General features: G+C 41.1%; 1 protein-coding gene across 3 annotated transcripts in view; it reads right to left on the bottom strand.

The window, feature by feature from the left end:
- Nucleotides 1–24,791, bottom strand: part of CFAP47 (cilia and flagella associated protein 47) — a 503,999-nt gene that overhangs the window by 89,907 nt on the left and 389,301 nt on the right. For all 3 annotated transcript variants that reach the window (XM_053311021.1, XM_053311022.1, XM_053311023.1), the window contains 2 exons: nt 21,580–21,736; nt 2,587–2,679 (listed from right to left, as the gene is read on the bottom strand). In XM_053311021.1, the coding sequence (XP_053166996.1) occupies nt 2,587–2,679; nt 21,580–21,736 (250 nt within the window). The remainder of the gene's footprint in view (nt 1–2,586; nt 2,680–21,579; nt 21,737–24,791) is intronic.

Here is a 24,791-nt window from a genome sequence, read left to right as displayed (position 1 = left end):
AAATTTAGTTTAATATCCAAATTAAAGTAGCTTTTCAGGCTGACCAGAGAAAGGAGGCTCAGAGAAACTGGCTCTTGGATTTAAGAAAGAAGAAACAGGGATAGAGGGAGCCCAGATTGGGGTGCAGCAGTTATCATACAACCTCGTTCCTTCCTTTATCGGTGAGGGGATCCTTGTGGAACCTGTACTTGCAAGGGCAACCAAAGAACCTCTTTCCTCGGTGATGGACCGGCAAGCAGCAAACAGCAGCGAAGAATCAAAGGAGTTAGGTGGCAAGGATAGATCCAAAGGGTGTCTGTTCTCATGAAGCCAACTCCAGGGGGTAGTGAGGAGGGCTGTGCAGATCAGATCCAGCAAGAGAGCCAATCTAGGGCCTGGAAGCAAGGGTAGCCCACAGAGCAAAACATGGCCAAGTGGTATGGCCAGTGTCCACTGCAGCGTTCAAGTAACGGGTGACTCCAAAACATGGAAACCAAGTGAGGGGCACTGGAGACAAAATGGAGCACACTGGCTCAAGAAACCAGGGGCAGTTAAAGCCCAAACAACACAATGTTTGAATAGGTCTATGCAAATAGAGTGATTTGACGTTTGAACTCGGTAACATTTTTAGGTCGGAAACACCTAAACTAATCTTAATGTGTACATATCTGAGTTGCTATCATCTACTTTAGCCTTCTTTCGATAAAGAGGGAATGCATATCACAAAGCCTTATCTGATTTCCCTGCTGAGGTAATTGGTTTTTAGCACATTTGAGGCATCTAGAGGGAAGGTAAACCAAAAGAGGGTCAATTGTGCAGAGAGACCTTGAATGGAGAGTTAACATCTGTGAGTTAACTTTGGGAGTCTACTTAGGCATCCCAGCATGGGGAAGGTACGAGGCTAATTCCCTTACAATTCGGCTTTGGCAGCTGCTAAATCTGGGAGTAACTGTCCCACTGCCTATTAAGTGACTGTTCCCCAATATGCCAACAAATGGAGAACTCACAATGCTGTGAGGTTCTTGGGCGTGTCAAAAGTGAGACCCATATGCCTACAATCTCAAACATTAAGCAGAGAGGCTTCTGGGAGCCCGCAGAAAAGCAGTACAAGCAACACACATGAAAACCTGAGATGGTTCATGGAAAAGAGGGCAAAATGAATTTAGCTATAGTTTTAAATCTTGGCCATCCCTCATAGCATCCACCAAACCTTCTTACATATGCATACTCTCATGTCATTCACACCTCATCAAAACCCACAGAGAGAGAGAGCTCTCAAGCCATTCTCACACCCAAAGACTACTTATCCATAAGGTAGCTTGTAAATTATTCACTGTTTGGTACTTTATCTTTAGGATTGGGTATGTTTCTATACACTAAACGGACACACATTTTCAGACGTCATGGGGTAGTGGTACTTCAACCTCCCAGTCCTCCATCCCCCACTGAGAGTGGGTGTACATGGATGCAGTGCCTATTTATTAAAGTAGTTATGTCACCCATGAACATAACTTATTTCCACACCTCTTGGAGTCTCTCACATTACTTCATCCAAGTCTGATGGCTTAGGATGCTGAAAGAGCTGAGAGCTTTGCCAGGCCCACAGTGAGGTTGCTGTGAGCTTGGCGACAAGCCCTTCCTCTTACAAAAGATAATTTACATTCTCCCATATACTACTATGAATAGTGATATTTGGATTAGATTTTCCAGGTCAATAGTTGTTTCCCAGGAGTCATCCTTACTTCCCAAAATGGCTCCCATGGACCCCATCTTGCTTTTTCCTTTCCTCCTCCTTCCTGCTTTATAAATCTGTCACCCTCCTCTCCTAACTTCTCCTAATATCCATATCTTTCCCTTGCCCCTCTACCCTCTGCTCCTCCTCTTTGTTCTGTCCTCTTTTAGTCAGGTGACTCCTGCTAGTCTTCTACTGTCCCACTGCTTCTGTGTCATCTTGTGTGCAGCCATTGCTTATATATTACCTTTAAATGCCAGTGGCACCCAGTCAAATATATAGTCTGCACAGAAAGTGGGCTTGTGTGAGCTATGTGTATATAAGAGGTTGATTATCAGAATTAAGAGTTTGTAACAGAGTTTGTAAAAGCATATATCTTTTCAAACGCTGAAACGCACAGTTTCAGAGTTCCCCCAATCTATGGAGAAAGAAGATTGGAACTGAAAGACCAAGGGAAATTGTGGGTGCATGAGGACTAATTGGTAAGCAAACATATGTGAGACTATATGATGTATGAATTAAGCCTTGTTGCCTTAAACTGCATGCTATTTGGTGCACAAAAGAACTTACGACTAAACTTTTCCTTTAAACCAAAGGGTGTCCTCCACTCCCTCCACAAACACATGTATATGCTAAAAATGTTAACTGAGCTAATCAGTGAATATTCATACTAAGGTTAAATTGGGAAATACATGTAATCCATTAAAGTGTGATTGTTTTGATGCAGAGATGGCAGGCTAGTGAGTTCTACTAGAATAGGAGGCAGCAGAGTAAAATAGTTGTATGGCAACTGAACTATGTAAACATAATATATTTTCAAAAATGGTACAGAGTGTTTTGAAGAAACACATCATATAAACCATGCAATTGCATACCTTGCTTTTGCTTGAGTGGAAGCCAGAAAATAGACTCCTTACTAGAATGGTGGAAGGCAGATACACTAGGATGATCCGTGATGTGCTCCTGATCTAATGAAAACAGAAAAAAGAAAATTCTCTTATGCTTCAATGTCACATTCAAGGAAAGGAATTCACTAGAGGTTGAAATGTGATCAAAGGATGGTTCTAACATAAGAACTGATGAATGCTCTTCAAAGTATACTTTGAAATAGGATATGACAGTTTTTTAAAGGTCTCTATGCATTTTAATCGCTCTTCTTTGCATGCCAAAATCACTATAGATACTCATGGAATCCTATTTAAAGTCTTTGGAATAAGATACAGATTATAATTTCCCCGCCAAATCAAAAGGCTGGCAAAGGGCTGAGCAAGAACTTTGCCACTTTAAAATGTATGCATAATATAAGGGAAATGTACATTTAACAAGGAAATTTTAATCAGGCTAATATAATCCAAATGCCTCACCATTCTGTGATTTCTTGCTGTGTTCCTGATATAAACTTCAGGAGACAAGTAATACAGTCCTAATATTATAAAATCAACTAGACCTTCAGTTTAGTGGGAAGCTGACTGACTCCATGGCAAGATGGCCAATAAAAGACTAAAACCTTGTAAGTCTCATACACAGAGAAACACAATACCCAAAGAAATATTTAGAGCTGCAACAGGGAATGCAACAGAGTTATTTTGCTCTGATGATCAGCAAGTAGAAGGTGATGCATGCTCAGATAAGTTATTAGGCCTTGTTTCTGTATACTTAAATCCTTACTAGGAAATAATTTGCAGATTGGAATGACAAATGGTTATTAAGAATTTACTCAAAATAAAATGCCTTTATGATTGTTTTGAAAGTTAGTACTAGAATACATGTAGCCCTTTAAAACCCACCTCAATTATTTCCAATTTCAAATGTTTGGTGCTAAACTTTCTGAATGAAATTCTGATATCAGTCTCAGAGCCGGTATTTAATCCTCAATAAAGTACCTTTAACACTGAGACCCGAATTCCAGTATGAAAGCTGCAGGGCCAGCTTCGGATGTTTGCCAAAGTGGCACCGGCCAACGGCGCAGAAGTTTAGAGGTGCCGTTTTGTTCCCTCTAAGGTGTGCAGCTTCTAGCACACACACCCCGGCCCCTACACAGTGATTTTTTTAGCACACTGCCAGCCACGCAGTCTTGCCATGTACTGCAACAGCTGCTGCAATGCCTTTTCCTGGTTGTGCCCCAACTGCCGCTTTCCCCCGCCGCTGATGCATGGGCTCTTGCCATGGCCAGAGCGGTAAAATCAGCTCTTTCATGAAAGCTAGAGAACAGATTCTTCCTCTCTGGCCACAGCAAGAGCAAGAAAATGGCGACAGGTACATGTGCACCTTTCATAATGGTGTCAGGGAGCATGCCCGCACGTCACAATTTCCAATAGGCTCTTGCTGAGATCAAAGTGAGAGAGCCAACATAGCAGCAGGGGTGGGGGCAGGGCAAAATTGGCCAATGGCTCAACAACCCATTGAGCCAGCACTGGAAAGCTATGAGTTAAACTGCAGGTCCCATCTACCCAAGTAGTTAAAAAGTGATTGCCCTAAACAATTTCATTTTTATCCTGCCCTTCTTCCAAGGAGATCAGAATGGTATATATAATCCCTCACCAATTTTATCCTCATAACAACCCTGTGGAATAGGTAAATTTGATCAGGTCAAGTTATCATCCCAAGATCATCCAGTTAGCTTCATAGCTGAGTGGAGATTTAAACCCTGGGCTCTTTGGTCACTCTAACCTCTGCAACATTACATATTCTGTGATGTGCTAAGGATAATACAATTCACCCAGTTAAAGTAAAGCATTTAATCTTCTGCAAGGGCTTGCTGTTTCTCAGTCTTTTATTAAGTTTTTATCACAACGATTTAATAAAATATGTTGTTCAAATTAGCCACATTCTCCCTGGAACTCAACCCCCATTGCTGGGAATATCACTATAAGTATCTCTTCTAGACACGGGAATAAAAATAACTTGAATCTAGGTATTCAAACTGTCATGAGTTTAGCCCCCTTCTGAAACTATGATCTTCTCAATCCAGCATTGAATTACAAGGTTCTCAAGAGTGTCCAGAAATTTGAAAGATATGGAACCCTGGCTGAGGGGAAAGTCAAAGTCAAACCAATCGCCTGGGCCAGTCAATTTGACGAACCAGCTCAACCAGTTCAAAGCAATTCACAATCAAACCACTCAAACTGGCCCAGATCGTGGCAGTTTGGTTCGCGATCAAATTGGTTCTGCACATCCCTACTTTACATCAGAGAAGTGACTGTTCTAAATTAATGGATAATGTATAGTTCCAAAGTGTAGGAGATAGTCACTGGGCGGTCATCTGGAGGTGGTTCAGAGGAGAAGAAACTTCCTTCCCTGCTGCTGCAACAACCACAGCAGTAGTCAGGCAAGAGAACTGGTGGGTAGGTTTGGGTGGAAGGGTAGAATTCTTCTATGAATCAAATTTTAATCTGATCCAAATAAGAACTCCAATAAAAACACATAATACACATCAAGAGCCAGCGTGGTATAGTGGTTAGAGTGCTGGACTAGGACCGGGGAGACCCGAGTTCAAATCCCCATTCAGCCATGAAACTAGCTGGGTGACTCTGGGCCAGTCACTTCTCTCTCAGCCTAACCTACTTCACAGGGTTGCTGTGAAAGAGAAACTCAAGTATGTAGTACATCGCTCTGGGCTCCTTGGAGGAAGAACAGGATATAAATGTAAATAATAATAATAATAATAATAATAATAATAATAATAAAATCACAACACAACACATCCCCCAATATAAAACAGTTTAAAAACTTGTTTTAAAATCAATTTTTAAAAACTCAGGTGCTATAATGCTCTCCTTTGTATTGAAAATCATCATTATGAGTCACTGAGGTTCAGATTCCAAGTCAAGAAATTACGAAGTTCACAGCTTGGGGTTGGTTCTTGGCACAATGTTGTCCTTGGAGGCACAGGTGGTGGTGGTATGCAGGAGTGCTTTTTACCAGCTATGGCTGGTACACCAGCTGCGGCCCTACTTGGAGAAGTTGAATCGGACCTTAGTCACTCATGCACTGGTAACATCCAGATTGGATTACTGCAATGCACCCTGTGTGGGGCTGCCCTTGAAGATGGTTCAGAACCTTCAAGCTGGTCCTGAATGCTGCTGCAAGGCTGCTTGTGGGTTCTAGTCACTCCTTGAGGATCACACCTATCCTGTGGCAGCTTCATTGGTTTCCAGTTTGCTTCCAGGCCTGATTTTAAAGCCCTACATGACTGGGGGCCAGGGTAGCTCTCCGACCGCATTTGCCCATATGAATCTGCCAGGGCTCTGGGTTTTTCATCTCGAACCCTGCCAGTGCTCGTGGCCCTGCCATCGACTGAGATTCAGTTGGTAGGGACAAGAGACAGGGCTTTCTTGGTTGTGATCCCTTGGCTTATGAAATGCCTTCCCAGAAGAAGTTCGCCATGCGCCCTCCATTAGGTTTAAAAAAAAAATCAGAACTAGGGATGTGCACAGATCATGATTCGTGCATTGATTCCAAGCACAGATTGGGCACCTTGAAAAGTGAGGAGAAAAGGTCCATACCTGCTCCTCTGCTACTCCATGAAGCTTCCTGCTGCGGCGGTGTGCCACCCAGCACCTCTTGCATGACGATGGCACATACATGGCCTCTGGGAATGTGTGGTGGCCATTTGCATGCCATTGTGATGTGAGGTGTGCTGGGGGGCCCACCACTGCAGCAGGAAGCTATGTGTAGCAGCAGAGGAGCAGGTACAGACCTGCTCTCCTCACTTTTAAAGGCACCCAATCTGTGCTTCGAATAAGTGCACGAATCTTTATTAATGCACATCCTTACTCAAACCACATCTGTTTAGAGATGCTTTTTAAAAAATTAATTATAAATTGATGGACTTTTAAATTTTTATTCATTTGTTTTTAATTGTGTTTGTTCTCATTTATTTTATTTTATGCTATGTTTTATTTGTCATATTGTTTTAAACTTTATATTACTTTTACTGCTGTGACCTGCCCCAAGCTGTATTGTATTGGCAGGGTGGGATATAAATATTTTAATAATAACAGTAACAAGAACAACAACTTCATTGACATCACTAATGTAATATATTCTATCCACATACAGAATATGCAAAGAAGTGTTTGGCAGGAGTGTGGCCATAAACATTAAAACTACTACAACGAGTCAAGACAATGCTCCATCTAATTTTTTTTAAAAGATCTATCCTGTTTTGCAACAGCATATAAGAAACAATAGGGCAATAATGTAGTGAAGCAATTCATTTCCCCCTGCTTCTAATTTACAGTAATTAGAAAGCTTTTTGGTAACCTGTATACAAATTTGGCTTGTGTGACTTAACACTATTAACTGTTCTACCACCCATTCATACAGGTGAAACTCGGAAAATTAGAATATCGTGCAAAAGTGCATTAATTTCAGTAATGCAAATTAAAAGGTGAAACTGATATATGAGACAGACGCATTACATGCAAAGCGAGATAAGTCAAGCCTTAATTGGTTATAATTGTGATGATCATGGCGTACAGCTCATGAAAACCCCAAATCCACAATCTCAGAAAATTAGAATATTACATGGAACCAAGAAGACAAGGATTGAAGAATAGAACAATATCGGACCTCTGAAAAGTATACAGTGTACTGTGCTTGATTGGCCAGCAAACTCGCCTGACCTGACCCCATAGAGAATCTATGGGGCATTGCCAAGAGAAGGATGAGAGACATGAGACCAAACAATGCAGAATTGCTGAAGGCCGCTAATGAAGCATCCTGGTCTTCCATAATACCTCATCAGTGCCACAGGCTGATAGCATCCATGCCACGCCGCATTGAGGCAGTAATTGCTGCAAAAGGGGCCCAAACCAAGTAGTCAATACATATGCATGCTTCTACTTTTCAGAGGTCCGATATTGTTCTATTCTTCAATCCTTGTCTTCTTGGTTCCATGTAATATTCTAATTTTCTGAGATTGTGGATTTGGGGTTTTCATGAGCTGTACGCCATGATCATCACAATTATAACCAATTAAGGCTTGACTTATCTCGCTTTGCATGTAATGCGTCTGTCTCATATATCAGTTTCACCTTTTAATTTGCATTACTGAAATTAATGCACTTTTGCACGATATTCTAATTTTCCGAGTTTCACCTGTACATCTTACCCTTCATTGAAAACTTACAATGCTGGCCTTTACTATACATTTTATCTTAAACTTGGGACTGTGAAGGTGATCACAGCATCAACAGATAGGTACCTAATTAGTAGAGTTGACATTTACAGTGATTGCCAGAAAGACTATAATGGAAAACCAATTTCAGCAACTTTGTACTGTGTATAGTGAATGACACATGTTGAAAAAAATTACAGAAAGAGTGGGAAAATAGGCTGTCAAGAATAAATGATGTTACAGCTGCACTGTCAAACTGTCTGCCAGATTGTTGTACAGAGCAGCACTGGTAAGAATTGAATATATGCTTTCTCCAACTCTGCTGAAACTGAGGGACTGTGAATCTTTGTGACCTAACTCATGTCACAGTATTAGTCTATGTGTACCTGGCATTGTACAAAGACAAAGGAGCAGCCTTGCTCAATTCCTTCCCTCTGCACTTCTCTTGAGTGATTGCTGCAATAAAACAATGGAACTCTAAAGCATACTCTCAAAGAATAGAATGTTTTCGAATATTTTACCCCCAGACTCTCACTTACTAGAGGAATTGCTGGGAATTATTCCTTCTGAGTATTCATTCTGTGACTGACAGTTTGGTAGGACATTTTGCCTAAAAATACATTTTCTTACTGGACTAATTTTTACAATCCAAGACTAGGACTGTACTGATTTATGCTTCATGTTATAACCAAGTGATGGCTCACATTATGTACACGGAAAATAATTAAATTATGGCTAAAACCAAAATTACAGCTATACTCAAAATCAGCATTTTAGTTACCACCATGAACTAAAAGTGAAAGTCACATTTAAATTTAACTAAGGTGTATATTGAATTAAATATGTATTTGATTTGATGTGTCTCGTACTACCTGTTTAAAAAAGACACAGAAGTTTGGACTAGATTGCTATGAATTCAGCATTCTGGTCAGCTAAATACTTCATCTAAATTAAAAAGTGCCCAGAGAAGCAAGAGAACAGCCAGAAAACATTTCTAAACTGACATTTAGGGGAAATGGCAATTTCACCATGGAAATGAAGTGATTGAGCAACTATGCCTAACTCTATCTTATAAATACTGTTAGCTTTAGTAATCCAAAGGATGAGGCAACTATTGTACTGTGACACTAAACAACCCCAACTAAATGTCATCTCAAATATTATTAGAGAGGTCAGTTTAAAGCTTAAGTGGCATACACAAGTAGATAAAGTCAGATCCCACCACCACAACCGATTAGAAATTGCAGAGAGACATTAATCTTTTAGTTCAGCATAGCTCTTTACTCATTTGCATAAATGCTTGTTGCACTTTTTAATGAATTTCCCCCCAATGAGGAGTTGCTAAGAAGTCTAGATTTATGCAAATAAACATATGTAAATGTTACTACACAAATGAATTTTCAGTTGTTTTATTTGCATTACCCAATTAGAGTATTTTGGCAAGCAGTACAGTAGAATATAGGCCTTGATAGTTTCAGCAGTTGGAGGCCTGAAATTGGTATAGATGCATCAGTGTTAACACTGGGGGACAATCCAGACAAGATTTTAACTATGGATCAACATATTCCCCTAGTTCGGATACCCCTTGAATTCTTGTTTTCTGGCAGGAACAGAGGAACTGTGGTAATGGATTGTGAGCACACATTCTCCCAGGGAGTCAAGAGATAGAGACTCAAATCTACTTAGGAATACTCTAAATCTGATTCAAGATCATCACCAGTTGAGTTGAACTTTGATCTACTCACTATCCCATGTGCAACTAATATGACAGCATGGGCATTTTTGGCTTTTGGGAGAACAATGGTTCTGGTAAACATACTGGTAAAGATGTAAAGGACTGTTTTAGGCTAGCCTAAGACTTGTACTCAAGGTATTGTTTTGTTTTTTACAGAGCTTCATCTACCTCTCTGGAATATCACAAACTGTTTTAGAAACTCCTTCCGTTTCAAGAGTTTTTCTTCCCTTGAAGTTTTGTGGGATGCTTATCTCAAAGTCTAAAACAGCCTTAAATACCTGGTACTAAATGAGCAGTTATCTGGATGCTGGCCACTTAAGTGATCCACAGCCTATTACTTCAAATTAAACAAGTAGAACATTCAGAGAAGAAAACAAAGAGCTGCTAGGGAAGAGGAGGATGGCTTGGAGGCAGAAGACATGAGCTAACAGAGAACCAGCATGACTTCTGTAAGGGTAAGTAGTGCCTCATAAACCTTTTGGAGTTTTCTGAGAGTGTCAACAGGCATGTAGATAAAGATGATTCAATTGACATAGTATACTTGGACTTCGAAAACATTTTTGACAAAGTTCCCCACCAAAGGCTCTTGAGTAAACATAGTAGTCATGGGATAAGGGGATCGGCTCATGTGTGGATTGGTAACTAGCTGAGGGGCAGGAAAGAAAGGGCAGTAATAGACAATTTTTGCAGTGGAGGGAAGTAAGAAGTGGGGTTCCCCAAGGATCTGTACTGCAACTAGTGCTCTTTAACATGTTCATAAATTATCTAGATGTTGGTATAAGCAGACAAGTGGTCAAATTTGCAGATGACACTGAACTGTTTAGGGAAGTGAAATCCAAAAGAGGTTATGAACAGCTCCAAAAGGATCTCTCCAAACTGGGTGAGTGGGCGACAAAATGGCAAAAGTGGTTCAATGGAAGCAAGTGATGCATATTGGAGCAAAAACCCCAACTTCACAGATACACTAATGGGATCTGAGCTGTCAGTGACTGACAAAGAAAAAGAGATCTTGGGGTCATGGTGGACAGCTTGGTGAATGTGTAGACTCACTGTGCAACAGCTGTGAAAAAGGTAAATTCATGCTAGGGAATTAACATTAAAAGGCTAATTTTATAATGCCCTTATACAAATCTATGGTGTGCACACATCTGGAATACTGTGTGAAGCTCTGGTCACCATATCTTAAGGAGGATGTTGTAGTAGGCATGTGCCCGAAACATTTCGGTGCTGGGGGTCGGGGGTTCGGCATTTCGGCGCCGGCGGGGGTAGTACTTTAAGGGTGGGGGAGGGTGTACTCACTCCTCCCACTGCATTTCCCCCGCCGGCGCCCTGTTATCTTTAAGCTCCTTAGGGCGGCAGTGTTCCTCCCTGCCGCCCCATTTCCCCCATCGGCCAGAAGTGGCTGGAAGTAGCGAGCGCCCGTGCGCCCATCATGTGCATGCACAGCAGACGGGCACACACACACTCGCTACTTCTGGCCACTTCCAGCCAATGGGGGAAACGGGGTGGCAGGGAGGAACACTGCCGCCCCAAGGGGCTTAAGGATAACAGAGTGCCAGTGGAGGAAATGCGGCAGGAGGGGTGAGTATACCCTCCCCCGCCCTTAAAGTACTACCCCTGCTGGCACTGAAGTTATTCGTGCACATCTCTACATTGTAGAACAAGAAAAAGTGCAGAAAATGACAACCAAGATGATCAGGGGCCTAGAGAACCTGCCTTATAAAATAAGGCTACAGCACCTAGGGCTTTTTAGTTTGCAAAAGAGACATGACATGATAGAGCTGTATAAAATTATGCATGGAGGAGAGAGAGAGTGGACAGAGAGAGATTTTGCTTCCTCTCTCACAACACTAGAACCAGGGGTCATCCCATGAAACTGAAGGCCAGGAAATGTAGGACTAATGGAAGTCCTTTTTCACACAGCGCATAATTAAATCTATGGAATTCTCTGCCATGGGATGTGGTGATGGCCACTAGTTTGGATAGCTTTAAAAGGGGCTTAGACAAATTCAAGAAGGATAGGACTATCAATGGCTACTAGTTTTGTGGTTATAAGTCACCCCCAGCCTCAGAGGAAGATGCCTCTAAATGCCAGTTGCAGAGGAGCAACAGCAAGAGAGAGGTCGTGCCCTCACCTCTTGCCTTTGGGTTTCTCAGAGGCATCTGGTGGACCATTGTGTGAAACAGGATGCTGGACTGAATGGACCTTGAGTCTGATCTAGAAGGGCTGTTCTTAAGTTCTAATACACTTTCAGGTGCAGATGTATGCATTTAACCTCTTTAGCACTCTATTTACAAGTAAATCCAAAATGTAAGTCCTGTTTGTCCCAAGAAAATGCTACAATATTATTTTAAAATGTTGCATCAGAGTATCATCACAAAAACATATGATATTATTAACAGCATATTCATCATTAGTAATATGCTATCCACCAACTAAGTCTGAATGGCATTCATGATTATGTAATTGCATTAAGCTGGTAAAACAGCTGATCTCAAGACTTGCCTTGCATCACACAAGGTGGGGGAGAAGAGGATGTGATTTTTACTTCTCTCTCCTTGCAAAAACCTTCTTCTTGCCAGAAATATGTCTTTGAGGGTCGCAAAGCCTAGGCACAGGGATATATTTTTCGCAATGAAAAGGGCTTTTGCTGCAATAGAAGCCAAAAATTGCATTGTCACCCCACTCCACACATACTGCACTGTGAGGGAAGCCCGAGTTTACCAGCACCTTGCAAGGATGGAGCTCTTGCTCTGCTCTCCTAAACCTGTGTAACATGTGGGCCACTGTAATCACATGGAAATAATTTTATGACAGATTTTATCACTGCTATATAAATAAGTAAATGGACAACATAAATATAAGTGACCTCTGTTATTTTATGGACTGTACCTTCTTTTGAAAAGTGTATTTCACTAGAGACTGGCTTACAGGGGGAAAACCCTGCATTTTGCATATTGTACCCTGCAGTACAATAGAAATTAGGCCTATGCATGCAAAAATACAAGATCTTTTGGAAATATGTCTTGTACAACATGAAATGAAATGCATCAACATTATACAAGAGCACAAAAGCTCTGCTGCACGGTACCCAATTATTTGAAAAAGGGATGCTTCTGGTGGATTGTGTTCTAATACAGCAACAGGAAAACAAGTCAGGGCATGGAAGATGCCACTCTGAAAAGCACATGACTATACAAATTGATTAGCTTAGATTCTTATTACAGTATAGGCCATCCAAGGCAATGGAGTAAGAAAATTAGTATGCTATATACAATCTGAGTATATAAATGCAGCAAATATTTTCAGGTCTTTCTTTAGGTTTAAGCATACTACATGCATGCTCTTTATTTGATGACAACACCATTATGGGATGACTAGTATATGTAAAATAACCATGACTTACATTTGTAGAGATTCCCTGCAGATGATAAAATTAGCAAACTAAGTTTGCATGTGCTGGAGAGCACTGCTACGTTTATGTATTTATTATATTTGCATCCTACCATTCTGATACTTGACTGCTCAAAATCACATGCAACCCAGCTTCCTTTCCGATCCATATGGTCTTTCCTTGCTATAGGCCATGCGTCCTGTTGCCCAACACAGGATTAAGCCCTTGCTCTAGCCAGAGATGGGAGGGTGGGGCTCAGTGGAAACAGATCACCTATGACAGACTTCGTAGGCTTCCTACAAAACCCAGGAAGCCAGAGGCCTGTCTTGGCACTCATAGTGGCATCGTGAAAAGTGAACACTTGGCAACACACTTGGCACTGAACTGGGCGAGACAAAAGTGATAGATGATTGCTAAAACAGCAGCACCCCACCATATGCTTGGAACTGTGGGACCACAGCTTCCATTTTGGGATGCCTGAGCTCACAGGAACGTGAATTCTGCACATGCCCATATTTGACAAGACTTGCAAACGGTCACATCAGAATGAAACACTCATAATGGCCCGTTTTGAGTGAGAACATTCCAAGCTTAGAACATTCTGCACATCCCTACTCTTGAACCCTGCAAGCTGAAATGTTGTCAAGTTCTTCACCTAAAGGACCTCTTCTATAAAGCTATGACATCTATGACTGTACAGAAGTTTTTAAAATCTTATTGGGTAAATGCAGATTAATTAAATCTTTAATAACTTCTCTTTTTCCTTCTTCCACTACCTCCAAGTTGGCATTAATGCTACTTTGTATGAGCATCTGCAAAACCTCTGGAATGAAGCTCTCTTATGTCCTTATCTATATTGTTCTTCATAGTAAAACTAAAGTAAAGATCAGAGAAGGCATTCCCCTGAACACCATGTGCTAGGAAACACCAGCAGGAGGGGGGCATTGCCTTCTCTCCCCACATACAGGCTTCCTAGAAGTCCCTGGTTGACCACTGCATGAAGCAGATCACTGGACTAGATGGGCCTTTGGTCTGATCCAGCAGGGCTTTTATGTTTTCATTTCCTTTGTCCTGTACTTGGATGAGGTCTGGGGAACACCTGGGACTTTCCTACCAAGTACTCTATGAAGTAAAATTAAAATGAACATTTAAAAGAACCAATTTAGCCTGCTAGGCTTTATCCTCTTTCATAAAATACCTTCTTTTCAAGTTCTGATCGTTCTACACATCCCTGTTCAAGAAAGGATCTTCCTTATCATAACAGAATACTGAGTCGGACAAAGTAATTTTATTCAAATGTTCAAAAAATGTTTTATTATGCAATTAAAAAAAAAAAAAAAGAACTTCTCTAGGTTGATCATTGTAAGCCGAAACTACTAAAAACTGTTGTCTGCAGAAACTCTGTGGGATAGAATAGCTATCTTTAGGGATGCAGAAACTACTTAAGAAGATAATTCTTTCCTGGTTTTGTTGTTACTTTTAAGATGAAATACATACACAACTACCCAGTCAGCATAAGTACACAACTCAGCATTAGTAAAGGCTGACTGAATGCAGAGCCCCTTTATTGGAGGTTGGGAAGACAACAGAAATATTCTACAAAAGCTGATGCAAAGTAGAAAGCTACACATTCATCTGATGCATTTTAATTAAGCATATTAAATATGTACATTCTCTCCATTCCTGTTTGATAGACTTTTCTCACAGACAGAGAAGCCCCATCACTGGATTGTTTGTACAAATATATCAACAAAGCTAGTAATTATTTTCATCTCAAACATATACACTATTTATCTGGAAGCAATTAAGCTGAATTACACATCTGAAGATGAAAGGTTTTTTTTCCCCATTTTTACCTCAGTCCATAAGAAATGGTTAGCCTATAGCATTCTTCTACATATAGTGTTTTGTGGCCTACCTTCACATTTACCATTTAATAAATTATTTAAGCTGTCAAATATGTTAAAATGCCATACAGCTAGATGCTACATTTCAGTCTGACACAGTTCCAACTATGTCTTCCAAATGGCCAGGATTTTAAAGGTCTGTTCAGAATTTTGAACTAAAATGGAAGAAACTGAGGGTACAAAACCAGATAATAATTACAGTTACACAGTTATTGATGTTACTGTGAGTGCTTGGACGGGACTAGTACTCACATGCTCACTATATTACCTCAATGGCATGGAAGCCACTGCATTATGAGACCTTCCAATGGCACTTCAATAACATAGGAACCCTGAGGTCATATAGGAGGCAACAATGCTGGCATGGGAAGATATTACATCATCAACATCTCTCACATGATCTTGGGATTCTTATGGATTGGCAAAGGAAAGAACCACATTACCAGGGAAACAACAGAACAAATGTGACATATGAAGCCACCTTCTACTGACTAAGATCATTGGTTCATCTAGGTCAGTACTGTCCACACTACTGGCAGCAGCTCTCCAGGGTTTCAGACGATGCTATTTTAAAGTATTAAAGTATAAGAAGGATCCACAAGGTAAGCATTCTGTTTTCCACAGTGCCTAGCCCAGATTTATTTGATCCTGAAAAATGCAATAAATAAACTAACCATGACTGTCCACTTTTAAAAATACACAAGCACACACACAACAAAATCAAAGCAACTCCCTAAGAGGGTGTTGATGTTAGATGTCTCTGCAAGGTGGAGACAGGGGAGAGACATCACAGCTGCAGCAGGTATTTGATGTCTTCATTTATCTCTCTCTCTGAAGCCCACAAACAGGGCATGAAAGCAATAGCTCTCTCTCTAATCTTCAGGATTTTGATTACCTGAAACTGGTATATTGCAACTGAACCTAGAGATTTCATCTAGTTGTCATGGCTAATGAACTTGACCTGTATGAACTAGTCCAATTTGCTTTTAAAGCCGTCTCAGCTGGGGGGCACCACCGCATGTTGTGGTGGCAGATTTCATAGATACATTGGCCGACATGATGCCCAACATGCTGCGTTGGCCATCAGTCATCACTGCTGTGCATATCACAGGCAACCCCAGCAGTGTTGCACTAGCAGGCAGTTGTGCAACTTATTAAAATTCCACACCCATAGCTGTGCAATTCTACTTACACTGGAAATAATATAAGTACCACTGTACAACTACAAGGACCCAGTTTTGAGTAGCTGCACAACTGCCTGCTTTTGCAACTCCACCAGGGCTGTCAGCAGCACCAGCTGCTGTAGTTGGCCACTATATAAAACACACAGAGACACACAAATACAAATACAAATACACACACACACACACACACAGAGCCTACTAAGCCTCATCATTGTCCCATCTGAACCGAGAGTGCATCCTGCTTAATTCATCCCCTCTATATAGTTAGCTAAGCTGTTTTTCAGGGAGGTTTGTCTGCCACTCACATTCTCATGGAGAAATTCCTGATAAGCTCCCAGGGAACACAAGGGCTCCCCAGAAGTTTGAAACCTATTAATTATTTATTTACAGATCTAGAAACTGAGCAGATGTTACAGAAGTGCAGAAGCAAGCATACCAGGAGCTCTCCTTTTACAGCAACATGTGTTCCCCCCAGAAAATCTGTTAGAAACTACAAGACTACTCTAAGCTCATACTATTGTTGTTCTCCACACAGACTTTGCCAAACTTGATTTAGCATCGTTCTTCAGATACCTGTACAAAATGTCAAGAGCATTTGTTAACAGTGCTGCCAAGAAATCAGACTAAAGTGAGTTGATTCTCTCTGTAACCACAGAGGACAACAACAAACAAGGCATGGGTCCAGGAACTCTCCTTGACAGCAATCCCCTCTCTGACACCTTTACCACGCTAAGCATTCCAGATGGCTGGACTGCATCACAGGGACCTCCAACCCAACCTGCAGAGATTTCTTGCCAGAGAAGACCGACATTCATAGAGGTGGGTGCCCAGGAACTTGTAAGTGCTCCATTTGCTATCTCCCTTCAGGACTTATGCTTGCCACATCAATCCTGTGTGGATCCGTCGACATCGCAGGATCCCCTCACACAACCTCTACTTTACAGCTCTACACAGTGACATCCATTAGACCAGCATAAAGTTGGCCTTTTATTGTGGAACATTGCTGGGTGGAATTCCTCTGTCACAGATCCCTCCTCCAGAGACTATCTCACTTGCCACAATATTATTCTGATCCAGGAATCCTGGACAACCGGGGAGTTATTACTCAATGAATTTCACTCATATACAGTCGGAGCCGTACCCGGAGAAGGCCATGGCAGATGCAAAGGTGGCCTGGGTGTGCTTGTTGCTACCTCTCTACGTGCATCCTCAGAACTGCTTCCACTGCTCAAGCAAAATGCTATGGCAGTTTTGATTCAATTCAGCCACTTCAAACAGTTGATAATTAATATTTATCTACCTCCACAATGGAGGAAGCTACAGGTTAGATCAATGTGGGCTGAACTTGAAAACTATGTAGCAGATCTCCTCCTCTCCATTCCTAATGCATATGTGGTGATGAGTGGTGATTTAAATGCTAGGCTGGGTTCTGATGACCATACTCTATACATTCAACAGAGGGCTTATCCACCCAGCTCTGAGGCAGATGGGCTCCCTCTTACCTGCCTTTCAAAGGACCAAAGGTCAAATTATGCAGGTCTCTGCCTCTTTAACGACCATCAGACTTAACCTCTTCATTTTGAATGGCTCACTTAAAAATGACCATCCCGTCGAATTAACCTATCTGGCCGGCTCCAAAATGAGCCTAATTGATTACTTTATCACCTCAGGGAACCTGCTCCCTCTGGTGGAGAGATTTGAGGTTACCCCCAAATTTGACAGTGATCATCTCCCGATTTTGTTCCTTTTAAAGCCTTTCCCCTGCTAACTGGGCAAAGAGGCACCTTTTACCATGGTGATTTGCTTTATTTAGCAGGGGAGAGTAACTGGCCCCATCCACCCCCAGCACAGTACTTCCAGTGACTGTTGCTGGCGTCTATCTTGTGGGTTTTTTAGAATGTGAGCCCTTTGGGGACAGGGAGCCATCTTATTTGTTTATTTCTCTTTGTAAACCGACCTGAGCCATTTCTGGTAGGGCAGTATAGAAATCGAATTATTATTATTATTATTATTATTATTATTATTATTATTATTATTATTTCATTCATCAGTCCCACACAGAGAACCATTATAATCCCCCCATATCCTTGGCTGGAGGAGCATACTGCCATGCTAAATGGTCTCCAGAATTGGATCAAATGCTGAGTAAGCTACTTGCCTCTGACCACCTGCAGTGTATTCAATCATCCATACTAATTAATGACCCTACTTGTGCGCCTTTGGAGTCCTACAATGCCCTAGTCCAGGAATTACAGCAGCTCCTCTCTTGCAAGAACTGTGAGCCACATGTACAGCATCAACAGGCCTCCAAGCAGTGGTTTAATAAGGACTGTGTTAACGCCAAAAAAGCCCTTGCCACTACCTACCACGTCTATAAATCTAGTTCTGGACTGTTGGCCGCGCAGAATCGCCTTCAGCAGAAAAGACAGTACAAACTTCTGCTGGCTCATAAGAAAAGAGATGCCATGAAAGATGCCTGGATGGGACTCATTCAGGCCGTTAGATCCAAATATTATGCCATCTTTTGGCATTTTACAAAGCACTCTTCCAGCTATGGTCCAAATCACTTGGATTATCATATTCACCCAGAAATCTGGAAGAAATATTTTCACGACCTATACAAAGACCCTGCTGCTGTTTGCAGAAGCTCCGCCTGTGCCATTGAGGATACTCCCGCATGGACTTCGGTGTCAACTTCAGAGATCCACAGTCTAGTCACCCAATTAAGACCGAGGAAAGCTCCAGGGGAGGACCTTATCCCACCGGAGGCTATTAAAAATAATCTGGACTGTTGGGCCCCTATCCTGGCATCGCCCTTCACCTATATTGACATGAATGGCCAAATTCCCAAAGTCTGGGGGGGTAGCGATCATTGTCCCTATATTTTAAAAGGGCAAGAAGGATTACCCCACCAATTACAGACCCATCAGTTTGCGAATACCATTAGCAAACTTTATGTGAGACACCTATATTGGAAATTTAGGGATTGGCTGGAACAGGAAAATCTTCTTGCTGAGGAACTAGTGGGTTTAAGGGAAGGGTTCTCCACTATCAATCAGTGCCTAGTTCTACAGCACCTCATCGGGAATACTCCTCCTGCATGGTGACCTCTCTTTATGCCACCTTCATTGATCTCAAGGCAGCATTTGATTCCATCTCACGTGTCAAATTATGAGAGAATTTGGAAGCCTCCTTCATTGACCGGCACGTGCTATACCTTCTTTGCATCCTGCATGTAGACATATCACTCAAGGTGAGATGTAGCCCCCAAGGACACCTCACAAGAGCTGTTAGAAGAGTGTCAAACAACAATGCATTTTGGCCCCACTTCTCTTCAATTTCTACATTAAGTGTATGGTGGGCCAGCTCAGCAACCCAGATTTCCACCCTGCAAAGCTTGCTGGGAGACAAATTGCCATCCTGTTATATGTGGATGATGCAGCCATCCTCTCAAGGACCCCCACTGGCCTTAGAAGAGCACGGAGGGCCCTGATGCTGCACTGTAGGGAGGACTGCCTGGAAATCAACTATCACAAAACTAAAATTATGGCCTTCGCCAGGAAACTCAAGATCCACCCTTGGTGGATTGAGGGGCATAAGATTGAGCAAATTGCACACTTCAAATACTTGGGTGTAGTTTTTCATTCTGGTGGCTGTAGGAAAGCTCATTGAGAACACATGGCTTTAAATGCTCAGAGAAGCTCCTCTGCCATTCTCAAATTCCTGCAGACAAGAGGAGACCATTATGTACCCGCAGTTCTTGAACTGTTCACAGCCAAGTCTCTAGCTCAGCTCCTCTATGGTGCTCAATTGGGCCCCTTCCCCAACATTGCGACTCTGGAACTTGTACAATCTAAATTCCTGTGGGCAGCACTCGAAGTATCGAGATGCGTCTCCAATGCCACTCTGCGCCTGGAGGCAGAACTAATCAATCTGGAGGCTAGGGTGAGGGTGGCCATTCTCTGTTATTGTCTCATACTGGGTCTTCCCCCCCACCCCCAACCCTACACGATGATTACCAATCTAGCTGGATTCAGACAACTGAGAAAAAATAGCTACTCTGGGCCTTTCCTCCCTGACCTTGCTCAGCATGGGCTACAATCATGCAAAAGCAACCATCAAGCAGCACATTATAGACATTGAGCGCCAAACTGATCTCAGCAGGGTCCCAAAATTTCATATCAGTGATGGGCTTAAATATTCTGCTTCTCCAGCAGCATACCTCACCCTACTGGAGGTTTCAAAGCACAGTGTTCACTTTGGCTTGCTGTTATGGCCTCCCTTCAGCAGTGCTAGAAGGCTGTTATAGAAGGAACCCATTTGCAGAGCAACTATGCCCCTGTGGCCTAGGGCAGATCAAAACTATAGGAGAGAATGTTCTCTTCTGCTGCTTGTTCTATAGAGACATTTGTGCCTCCCTCACCTTTCCATTGCTAAGCAAGTATCCAGGTTGTTCGTGCCAGATCTACAGCTCCTGCCATCACATGTAGTGTCACCAGGTACTGTGCAGTTGCGATTAGCATTCATCGGCAGATGACAGGCAGTGAATCCTATCAGCCTTACTCTGACCCTTGGTGACTCTGGTCAGGCCCTGCAATTGCTCACGTGCCTCCCTTTTTACTGCTCCTTATAACCTTTAATCTGGCTGTTTTCCAGTTGTATTACTCAGGCTTTTATGTCTTCTCATGTGTTTATTACATCCATTTTAATGCCCGCCCCATGTGTGTTTTATGCCTTTCATGCGTTTTTATGACTTTTACTATTTTTCAGGCTTTTAGGCCCTCATGCTTTGGGTGTATTATCTCCTTTTCTTAGTATTGTTAGTCTTTTTTAGTATTAAATATGTACCATTTTATATGTACACCTTTTATCTACTCTCACATTTAACATATAATCATTCTTATACTTTATGCTGGTCTATGACCGTAATAACGATTGATTGATTGAGTGAGTGAGTGAGTTGATGGAGACATACAATGGTTGCATACAATAGTTAAGACAATTTCAACCATTTGTGTCAGTAAGCACCAACCTGTCTTCAGACACAGCTCCTGTTGAAATAAGGTGGGGGTGAAGCAAAGCTACGATAGTCTATAGCCAGCAGTGAGAGTGCAGTGTGCTAATTACTCAGATAAGCAAAACTGACTTGGAAGCTTTACAGGGGTCGGAGTATCCCACCTGATCTGCTTGGGCACCTGACTAGTATAAAGAAGGTTCCTTGATGTGCATCTCATCTCCTTGTAGTTCCCTTCTATGGGTGTTGGCAAATAGGTCAAATCATCACCCGACATTCTTCAGACTGCCTGTTGACCTATTGCAATACTAAAACATAACACCCATTGGGGGAGAATGTCGTTCACTATCAATAAAAATAGATACATCCTTCTCTGCATAAAAAGAAACTATTCTCCTTTGCCTGTAAGCTGGCAAACATTTCCATGCACACACATATATTGGAGAGTAAGCCTTTATTGTTTGGATGAATTGTATCCCCAACTATACAAGGATTAAAGTACATTACTATACCTGTTAAAATCACATCTACCAGAATATCTTCAAAAGTAGGATTCCTGAAGCTTATGATGACAGAAGAATGGTGGCCAAGGCGAGAACTGACACTAGCTGGTTCCAGTGGCTGAGGAACCAGACCAACACCAGACAAGAAAAATACCCATTCCTCAAGCTGTAGAAAAAATAAAGGTGTTCATATTTAATTAGCAGCAATTGTTGGTTCTTTTTTTCCTTATTTCTGCCAATTTAAACTCTAAATTAAAGAATACTGTCTCCAGTCCACGGCATGGGACACACTCAGTGAGTGTCACTCATTGGGTCTTGAATGAAAACTCAGAGCTTCATGAAAGAAGGAACTCTCTGTTCTTCTTAACCCTGGGGAATGTGCAGCATGCACAGTTCCATAAAAGCTCCTTTGAAACTTCAAATTACAACCATTGTGTACATTTACGTTATACTCTACACAGAATAAATTACAGCTGATAACTTACTGAGATCTACTATTTTAAAAGAAATCTATAATACATGTAACGTCACTTCAATAATCACCTAGAAAAGAATATTTGGAAGTGACTAAATTTACCAACAAAACTTAGGGTTTTTTTAAATGCTGCTGTTTGATAGTTGGTTCAAAAGGCAGCCTTTAAGTATATACAAGACATTTCTTAGAACATGCCAGCAATGTGAATATGTGAATAAAAGATACAATAAATAAACCAAAAAAAGAATGAAAGAGCAAGGTCTCTTCCATTCATTTTAAGACAACATCTGCAAACAGCAGTAGGTACGTAGCAACCCAATTCTGAGTCTGAAACAATTTATTTGGCTTTTTAAAAAAATGCTTTTTATTACTTGTTAGCCCCCTTCTACAGTAAGACAATTAATCAAACATTGGGAGAAGACAATCTAGAGTTTTGACCAGCTCACTGGCTTGCTTACATTTTTTGACATGCAAGAATCAAAATGGTTTATTTGAGATGTAATATTCCTAGTAGCATATTAAATAGGAGAAGTTAAAATGATTACTGTATATGCAAACATATATAGTATGTATATAGGATATATACATAAAGCATATAAGATCAGTGACAGGATCTTATAATAGATCTTGTTCACCTCTCACACTGCTCAGGACTATTAGTCTCACTCCATTACTTATGGATGTTGCTGGTTTACTAGGAGAACTAGCTGATAAAAGTATATTAGCATCTTGAGTAACTGTTATATTCAACCTGGCATTTCAGTTGTGTTGTCCCAACAAAGTTAATTTCAGTGATCAGAAACAAGAGCAAAGTGATTAGAGCCTGAGCTCAAATTCTTATTGCAGAGAGCTCTTTCCACAGCTCCACACTAGAAACAAATGAAGCAGATAATAACCCATAGCAGTTTCTCTCCATTCAGCACTGAGGCACAATCAGAAATGGTTACGGCTTGTCCTGTAAGTGCTGTCATTAGTTGATTTTAGATTAGTCAGCTACTCAGCTATGAGATGGCTTAAAGTGTCAGTTCAGAAGCATTTAATCAGTGAAATCAAGGGAAGAAAATCAATGCCATTTTTGAAGGTTAGACATCTTGCCAGGTTTAGACCTATTGTCAAAGAACCTGGGGCTACGCTTGGTACAAACAACATAATACTGATGTATTTTCAGTGTAATTATTATCACCGTACAAGAGTGATGTCAATTTCTTAAGAAATACAGCACAGAAGCCAAATGTTTCTGATGATATAGGGATGAAAAGAGCAAAGAAAAGTCACAAAGGTTAGAGCAGAATGCTGAAAAGGTTGAGGGGGACTGGACATAGCAAGCAAAAGGATGAGATATTGATTAAAGGTAGGGCTGCAGATAAAAACTTGGAGATGTGCCAGTATTTGACAGAAGAGGCACAAGATGACATAAATTAAAGTGTCCGGCCTCAAGTTGGACCTGAAAGGTTTCAGTGAATTATTTACTTATTTTATGGCTTTGCTGTTTGATGAAGAATTAAACTTTCAATTTATTCACCAGAGTTCTATGACCTATCATGGGTATGGACAGAACCATAGCACTTTATCCTCCTCAACTATCCTTGGGTTTAAACTCTCTGGACTCTAGATAGACAGAATGACAGATGCTTTGTTTTTGTTATTTGTTCACCAAAAACTAATAAATACTGAAGGAGAATCTAAATGGCATACCTTGCAAAGAACACTAATTTTCCATGCTTGAGCTTTTAGGTGGTGAGGTGATTTTAAGGTGAAATCAATGGAACCAAGATATATTAAACTCAACTAATCTGGTTTAATTAGGTTGTAGATTTCACTACAAATCACTTCTTTACTTGCAGAAAAGACATTCTTGTTGCTATATTACAAGTAATCATACATTTTATCAGCTAAAATGTTTTACAAGTGAGAATCCCATTAGGGAATGAGATATCCGAACAAGGTAGGGGTGTGCGTGTGTGTGTGTGTGTGTGTGTGTGAGGTCGTGGTGGTGGTGGTGGTGGTGTGTGTGTGTGTGTGTGTGAGAGAGAGAGAGAGAGAGAGAGAGAGAGAGAGAGAGAGAGAGAGAGAGAGAGCACCCCCAAACATTTCACTCAAGGACAACTCACATGCCAACTTTATGGCATTTATACCATAATATTCACTCTTTTTTTGTCTCCAGCTACAGTTTTAAGTAAGATAGTAGAACAAGGAGATGAATCATATTCATCTAGTAATTTCCCTTTTAAGATGCAAAACAATATGAAGAAAACATGTTGACATTTATAAAAAACCCTTAAATGAAACTAGAGATTTTGTTTTCAAGCATATTGTTGTAATAAATAGGACATTAATGGATGTTTATATTTTTAAAACAGTGGCTGACATCCTTATTACATTTACGCAAAAAAGTCCCATTGAAATTACAAGAACAATTTGAGTTCCTTGAATAAATTTAGTCAGGATGTCAGCCAGTTCCTATAATTATTTCAAAGAACAATAGCATTTGTAATAGTATAGATTTGGGAATCCCTTCCTGATCATTAACCAACTCATAATTGTTAACACTGCAGGTTTTTTCTTGACTATCAATGGACATTATAACATAACTTTGACTTGCATAACTTTACAAGAGCACTGATATGTGAACAAACCCATTTTCAAATGGATCACCTATGAACGATCCAACATCAAAATTACAGTATGTTTCTGCCCAGGATAAACCTTTGTAAGATTTGTGCACCAAACCTTTTCCTCAGAGTAT

This window comes from Hemicordylus capensis, chromosome 3 (assembly GCF_027244095.1).
Source record: "Hemicordylus capensis ecotype Gifberg chromosome 3, rHemCap1.1.pri, whole genome shotgun sequence".
NCBI classification, from domain to species: domain Eukaryota; kingdom Metazoa; phylum Chordata; class Lepidosauria; order Squamata; family Cordylidae; genus Hemicordylus; species Hemicordylus capensis.
This window is presented reverse-complemented; position numbering and strand designations above follow the sequence as displayed.